This window comes from Eucalyptus grandis, chromosome 1 (assembly GCF_016545825.1).
Source record: "Eucalyptus grandis isolate ANBG69807.140 chromosome 1, ASM1654582v1, whole genome shotgun sequence".
NCBI classification, from domain to species: Eukaryota; Viridiplantae; Streptophyta; class Magnoliopsida; order Myrtales; family Myrtaceae; genus Eucalyptus; species Eucalyptus grandis.
Window position 1 is genome coordinate 31,111,315 of NC_052612.1, and position 8,100 is coordinate 31,119,414.

Below are 8,100 nucleotides of genomic sequence, written 5' to 3' on the forward strand. Positions count from 1 at the left end.
TCAAATCATCCTTCATCAAATTGGAAGAACTAGGCCTTGTTTGTTAGAAAGGAATCGGTTTGGAATGTAATTGTTACTTGGAGATGCGATTTTATTTCCTTTGTTCTCGGGAAAGATGTGGAGTGCTCCTCCATCGAACAAGGAGAATAGCCAGTCCATGGCTCCGCTTATGGTGTGGCCAAGATGGCTGTTAAATAACGACTAGGGTTTAAGTGTTTGTAAAAACACGATTCGCTAGATTTTTAAATATTTAAAAAAAAAAAAAAATAGAGACAAACTTTCAGAAGCCGAATTATTTTCGTGGGCCCAAGTCAAGACTTTGACTTCTTGGGCACACACATGCGTACAAAATTCCAAGGCAGCGTTATTATTTCGTTTCTTTTAGCAGATGGAGTTAAAAAAGGAAGCTTCTGCACGTAAAGCTAAAAGAGGTGGGCTCAGGTCAAAGTTTTGACCTTTTGGGCACACGTATAAAATAGATTAGTACGTCTTTATTCCTTTGGTGAGGGCTACTGGGGCTGCCGCACAACGTCAAGTGAAGCCACCCACTCTCCCACGCGATTAAGAAAATGAGTTCTTTTTCGATGTTTTGTTTTGAGCTTGAACGTGTGGTAATTTTATTCCCTGAGTTTATATTTAAGTAAGTTATTTATTTATAAATATTTTGGGTTGGGGTTAAATTTAGGTATTAAAAACACTTGAGTGTGTGAGTGATTATAAATTCTAATTTTCTTATTATAGTGGATTATTTGCTGCTGGCTCTCTCCATGGACGTAAGTATCGATACTCGAACTGAATCACGTAAATTTCTGATGTCCTTATTATTTCTCATTTATTTCTCTGGCGATTTCGCGTTGACGTAAATTGTAAGATCTTGTCATTTTTGCGTATTATATTCTAACAAAGGCCAATCCATTCATTGGGGAAAAATAATAAGAAAATTAATTACATACAATGATTTTGAGTATACCCTTTATTTTTGTTGTCTCACATTATCCATTTTAAAGACATTTTAACATGTTCCAATCCAAAATATGCAAGCACAAGAAAAGGAATCGCTATGTTCTTTCTAAATTAATTTTTCCGAGCAAATGCAGGAATTGCAATGCGTATGTCATTTCAGTTTCTCGTTTCGTTTTCTTTCATGCCTTCCTTTGTTTCATTTCTTAGTCATTCCAAGTCATCAATTCTGGGATAGTATGTGAGCATAGATGTTTTCTTGAGAGGAAACAAAAAAATAGGGAAATTTGCGGTTTTAGATGTTGTTGCTCCATGAAACTTAATCATGAAGTTATGGTCCGTGGATGCAAAATGAAAGAGCCGAATCTGTTTGGCCACCGAGGAGTCAAGATCACCTTGCTTTCCAAGCAAACAGCGTTCTTTTTTTTTTTTTTTTTGGGGGGGACGTTTTTCCAGAAGTCCAAGACATGGTGATTATCAATTGTGAGTTCAAGCATATGCTCATTAGTAATTTGAGTGTTATGCTGGGGAGTTGAGGTGAAAGGACTCGCCCACCTTAACTTGTCACAAGTGGTGCTTAGTGAAGATTCCTTCACAATCTTCAAGCTAGAAATTTTTAATAGGTGCCATAATAATGTCCGGAGAAAGTATCCTAATGATTGTGCTTCTCGACTTATTTGGGACTCTCTATGAAATGGTTCAAATATATGGAAAGTTATCTCTAATCTTATAGAACGATGCAAAACACTTTGCTTAGGCAATGTGTGAAATAATTGAAGCTCTCACTTTTCAATATCTTATAATCTTGATTTTATATCGAATGATGCTTATATAGAATGATCAAGGCATTCGTATTAGGCCTCCTTTTATGCGAAAAAAGAGTGATAACTAACGTAATACGTGGTCCATCCATAATTTGGAATGGTCATGATTCAACCATTTTATGTAGCAAGTAATGTTAGAGATACCAAAATTCGTATACTAAATAAATCTATGAAATTACACAGAAAATGATAAGTGATTATTTAAGTTAGTGGATTCGTTTAAGCACTTTGAAATTTTATTGGACATTAACAAGGAAAACGATGGTTAGTTTTGGTAATAGGGAGTTTGTCGTTTATTACACCAATGGTAGGTGTAATCTACATTTCAAGTTTTCAACACACAAAACTTAATTACAAGTCACAAAATAGATAATTGCTTCGCCCCGTAATCAAATGTACTCATAATTTTGGTAAGGCTGGCTATGAAAATCAAGTCTAACTCCCCCAAAAAAGGAAAAAGACTCCTTTGCAGTTTTCTTTGCAATATATGTGCTTGCTTTGGATAGAAACACTAGTTTGCCGGGAAAATTACAAAAAAAGTCTTAAATATATTGCAATTATGCCAATTCAGTCATAAATTTATTTTTTAACCAATTGAGTCTTAAACCTTTTACAATTATTATCGATCAGTCCATCCAACCAAAATTGGCCGGCCGAAGCTAGTTGGCACCCACGATCTTTTTTAATAATATTTTATCTTTTGAAATATTTTATTATGTTTTTTTTTTAATCTTTCTTTCCTTTTTTTCTCCTTTTTTTTTCCATTCTCTCTCTCCCTCCTTCCTCCTCCTCTCCTCCTCTCCTCCTCCCTCCTTCTTCATTTGGCTCCAGTGATCCACCAAAGGGGAGGGCTAGCTGATCGCCAGATTGAGGCGGCTGAGCTAGCTCGCCTCACCGTCGCTAGGTGAGGGCAAGCTTGCCTAGCCACCGGGGCTCGCCCTCGCCGGATCCGGCGAGGGGGTCTTGCCGTCACCGGGTTTGGCGAGGCGAGCCCCGCCGGATTTGGTGAGGGCTCGCCTCACCGCCCGAGCTCGCACCGAGCAATGGCGGAGCGAGTTCTCGTCGGAGTTGGCGAGGGCTAGCCTCGTGGTCGCTGGGCAAGGTGAGCCCTTGCCAAATCCTACAAGGGGGCTTGCCGTCGCGTCTAGCAAGGCCCTCCTCACCGAATATGGCGAGGGCTCTCCTCGCTTGACTACCGCGAGGCGAGCCCTCGCCAACTCCAACAATGGCTTGCTCCACCATCGCTCGGTGCGAGCTCACCGACTAGTGAGGTGAGCCCGCTGGATCGCCTCAGTCCAGTGATCGGAGGAGGGAGGAAGAAGGAAAAGGGAGAAGGAAAAAAGATAAAAAAAAATTAATAAAATATTTCAAAAAATTATTAAAAAAGGTCGCCGGCGTCGGTCGACTAAATTGGTCAAAAAATAAGTTTATGACTGAATTAGCATAATTGTAATAGGTTTAGGACATTTTTGGTAATTTTCCCTAGAGGTCAAGTTCTCCATTTTTTTCTTTTACCTTCAATTACATGGCATGTGATCAACATCAAGGGGGAAAAAGAGAGAAGAATAGCAATTGATAACAAACACTTATTTCTCATAGATTTTTTCCAAATGCCTCTAGGCTAAGGATATTAGCATCTATTATATTATCATGAGGTCATCGAAGGTCATGTTGAGATTGGATGGCCTTCATATGAGAATAGTCTATCAATTATGATGAATGGACATTTTCACCATTTACTAATCAATTTTTTGAAAGTCGCATATGTGGATAAATTCGGAAAGACATATAGGCACTTGACAATATTGATATGCAACATATTTAACATGATCACAGTCATATTCAATAAAGTGAAGTCAAAGGCCATATGGGGGATGCAACGTGGAAATAGGCGGTTTGGCAACTTCAAAAAGTCTTACCTTGAAATCGACAAGGATGAGTCGGATGGAAAGAACAATGAAATTACAAGAACTTCTGGAAGGAATCTAACCTTGTCTAGTTATTTGCTGTCATGGCAATCCCTATGGACCTATACTAAAAAAAAAAAAAACTTGTCTCCAATGTCATGGGATTTTCTTAGAATATGTGCAATACAATAACTTATTTCCAAGAACATGGCGATATTAATTAAGGAAGTTATAGTAGAGATCATGCTAAAAACGCTTCAGGAGCTCTTCTATATGCTTTTGCAAAAACGAAGTTAACCAACGTAATCGATGCACTTAGATACCGCATGAACAAGGAACTCGCACGGATAACAATGACTCCTTGCCTTATCTTCGCCTCTATCCCCATAACGAGCCAAAGTTGCAGCTAGAGAGCGAACAAAAGCTAGAAAACAATCGAAACGACAACCTGTTGCTCTATTCACAACCGTTCAAGTCGATGTTATATGTACATTATGAGATGATAAACTGCAGATAGTCAAACAATATTGCAATTTTTTTTATTAGGCATAAGTATTTCAAATTTGATACAACACTTGTCAAAGTCTTTTTACACCATCATGATGAACAAGATGTGAACCCCGGGTTTTTCCTTTCAACAAAAACATGCCTTGCCAGCAAAGGAGAGATTATTTTCAATAATCTGTATATGATTTAATACGTGTGCTATACTCATCCTCGCATTTTGAGCGGTGAATAGGCTTTTCTTCTCTTTATTTTGGGTTTCTTTCTTTTTTTCTTTCATTTTTGATTCCAACTCTGGTCACGGTCAAGAAGCTTCTTGGCCAACACCCACGGCTATGTATGTGCTACGGCTATATAAACACGACACCACACAATCGCCCTTGCCCAACATCAAACCATTGAAGTCTCTCTCTCACAGCATATAGACAAATAGATACAAGCACGCAGAAGAAAAGATGGAGGCATCGATCCAGTCGATTGCGCTAGCAACGGTTCTAGCCGTTCTGACCACATGGGCATGGAGGGTGGTGAACTGGGTGTGGCTGAGGCCGAAAAGGCTCGAGAGGCTCCTGAGACAGCAGGGCCTCTCCGGCAAACCCTACACCTTCCTGTTCGGTGACCTCAAGGAGAACTCGCGGTTGCTCACAGAGGCCAACTCCAAGCCCATCGCCATCTCCGACGACATCAAGCCTCGTCTCTTCCCTTTCTTGCATCAATCCTCCCAAACATATGGTATGCACTTCTTCATAGTATCACTCCGTGTGGCACTTATATTTTCCTTTTAATTAACACTCGCTTGGCTTCGTCCTTTGGTCGAAGCTGTTGCTGATGGAGTTTCAGAACATTTGAATATACTATTCTTTATCTTGGAAATTCATACTTCCCCGTTTTGCGTTTTTGCGACCAAATGTGTTAATGCATCTCAATTGCTTTAAATAATTGCTTATTTTGATATGCACACAATAAGGACATCTTACCTTACAAAAGCGACATTAAATAAAAATTATGTGACCGTGTCGTGTGACAGCATACCATGTATTTCATTTGGCGCCGTGGCTCTTACCAAGTGCATTGCAGGCAAAGACTCGTTCATGTGGATAGGACCAACACCGAGAGTGCGCATAACGAACCCCGAACAACTAAAGGAGATCTTCTCCAACATAAACGACTATCCCAAGCCAGCCTCCAATCCCCTGGTGAAGTTGCTAGTGGATGGACTCGCGAATCACGAAGGCGAGAAATGGGTACGGCACAGAAAGATCATCAATCCAGCATTCCACATGGAGAAGTTGAAGGTACACGAAACTATTCCCTGGTCAACTGAATTGAACCACACACATTGATGCCTCAGGATTTCTCTTTTAAATCTTCCTTTGCTTTGGTCTGTTCCTTTTGCAGCTTATGTTGCCGCATTTTATTCAAGTTGCGCTGAGATGGTTGGTAGATGGGAAAAATTGGTATCAGTAGAGAGATCCTGTGAGATCGACGCGTGGGTCGACCTTCAAAATTTGACCCGTGAGGTGCTCTCTCGAACAGCGTTTGGCAGTAGCTTCGAAGAAGGCAAAAGGATCTGCGAACTTCAGGGGGAACAAGCCCAGCTCACGATAATAGCCTTTCAATCGGTCTACATCCCTGGCTGGAGGTAAAATCGTTCATCATCCATAAGTTAATTGAATCTAAATGAGCTTATGGCTTACAATCATGACATTCTAGAAAAAGTCTGACTATTTGATTCAATGTTTCGCAGGTTTGTGCCAACTAAGATGAACAGGAGGATGAAGAACATAGATAAGGAAGTGCGGGCTCTGCTCATGGACATCGTCCGCAGAAGAGAGAAAGCAATAAGGGAAGGGGAAGCTGCTGGCGATGATCTGCTGGGGCTGTTGCTGGAGTCAAACATGAAGGAGAATGTCGGGATGAGCCTTCACGATGTGATCGAGGAGTGCAAGCTTTTCTACTTCGCCGGACAAGAGACCACTTCGGTCTTGCTGGTTTGGACCATGGTCTTGTTGAGTGTGCACTCGGATTGGCAAGCACGAGCTAGGGAGGAGGTCCTCCGTATCTTCGGAAGCGGAAAACCTGACCCTGACGGCTTAAGCCACCTCAAGATTGTAAGTTCAAAGCTCTTTTCCTCTTTTGTTGAGAATGGGACTCATAATAGGTCCGATCTGGAGAGTTCTTCACGAGCATCTTTTATCACATAACGCATGATAATCATTCTATAATTACTGGATGCAATTTTCTGATCCTTAGTAGATGAAATGTTTGTTTAAATATAATGTTATCCTATGAAGATGAACACGACAATGAAGTGACAGGACAATTTCTTTGCACACTTGAATTGAACTTGGATTTCCTCTCGACACAAGAACCTGATTTTTGGACAATAGCCTCCAGCGCCTTTTTCTGGATAAATTACAATATATTTCCATCTCTTCGAGGATATTGATATCATTCCAGCATCGTGATCGTTCATAGATGCTCCTACATGCGCATCTCTACCATATGAATTCTTCTAAGGATTTGTTGATATCAGGTCACAATGATCTTAAATGAGGTGTTGAGGCTATATCCACCGGCGACTGATCTGGTTCGGGAGGTTCTTAAGGAAACAAAACTCGGGAAGCTGACCATACCCCCGGGAGTCCAGCTCTCAATGCCGACACTCCTCATCCACCATGATAAAGAACTTTGGGGCGAGGATGCCGAGGAGTTCAAGCCAGAGAGGTTTGCCGAGGGAGTGTCCAAGGCCACCAAAAACCAAGTCTCCTTTTTTCCGTTCGGATGGGGCCCTCGTATATGCATCGGCCAAAACTTCGCGTTGATAGAGGCAAAGATGGCGCTCGCCATGATTCTTCAGCAGTTCACGTTTGAGCTCTCTCCATCTTATGCGCATGCTCCTTCTAATGTCATCACCCTCCAGCCACGATATGGTGTTCAGGTCATCTTGCGCAAGGCAAACTAAAAGTTACAGATCAGGGTGACATGTAGTGTAGACAAATAAGTGGATAGATATAATGTCACACTACACCATTTTCGAAGTTTTACGTTGTTGTTTAAGAACAGACATTTTGTGGTTGTAAACGTAATCAAATGGCCTCTTAACTAAGTGACCGGTTAGTTTAGTTTAATAACAGCAAGACGCTGGATGTATCTGAATCTTCCTCTCAGAAAAACCCCAGTAGAAGATAAGCTATACCTTTTCCTAGTGCTATAATAAACCCATTTATTTCTATTCAGATACTGATCTGGCCAATGACCAGTAAAGATGGCTTTATTGTTTCTATTCTTCAGATTTTAACGTGCACTGGAGGATACAAAAATTGAACCACATTTCTCCACAAAGGAGAAGAACCACACCAGTTTTATTTGTGCCAGAGACCTTCAACTACTTGGTCCAAAGCAAATGGAGCCATTGCCGTTAGTGAAAGTTTGATTCGGGGATCATTTTTCGTTGATCCTGGAATTTGGTCGTGCTGCATTGGAATTTATGTGAGATCTTGATGAAATGCTTGTAGGGAATCTTGGGATTTTAATTTTGTCTTACGAACTGCTATCTTTACTAATTCGCTCTAGCATGGGATGATGTGTTGACGGATATTTCTTTAACAAAAAAAGAAGTCATTTTCCATTTCTTTCTTTTTGCCTTGTCATTTTCAAATAATTTCCTATTCACTTCCATCGAAAACCTCAAAAGTTAAACGGTTGACTTTTATGTTAACTTTTTGGTTAATCCATTGATCAAAAGTCAATCTCGAATCAAGAGTTAGCTTTTTACATAAAAAGATTGTAAATGATTCTAATTTCACTCTAGCCAAGTTAATTTTCAGAAATTTCAAAGATTTAACCCAAAAATCAACATTTTAGAAAAAAAATCAATCACATAGTTGATTTTTTGGTATTTT

The 8,100-nt window shown here is 40.3% G+C and overlaps 1 protein-coding gene across 1 annotated transcript; it reads left to right on the plus strand.

Moving 5' to 3' along the window:
- The first annotated feature begins 4,612 nt into the window (after nucleotides 1–4,612).
- On the plus strand, nucleotides 4,613–7,438 carry LOC104448624 (cytochrome P450 72A15). Its single transcript, XM_010062478.3, is given in 6 exon segments — nucleotides 4,613–4,927; nucleotides 5,273–5,490; nucleotides 5,594–5,603; nucleotides 5,606–5,837; nucleotides 5,943–6,306; nucleotides 6,732–7,438. Coding segments are annotated over 6 exon segments (1,530 nt in total). The 5' UTR covers nucleotides 4,613–4,650; the 3' UTR covers nucleotides 7,161–7,438.
- Nucleotides 7,439–8,100: the final 662 nt, after the last annotated feature.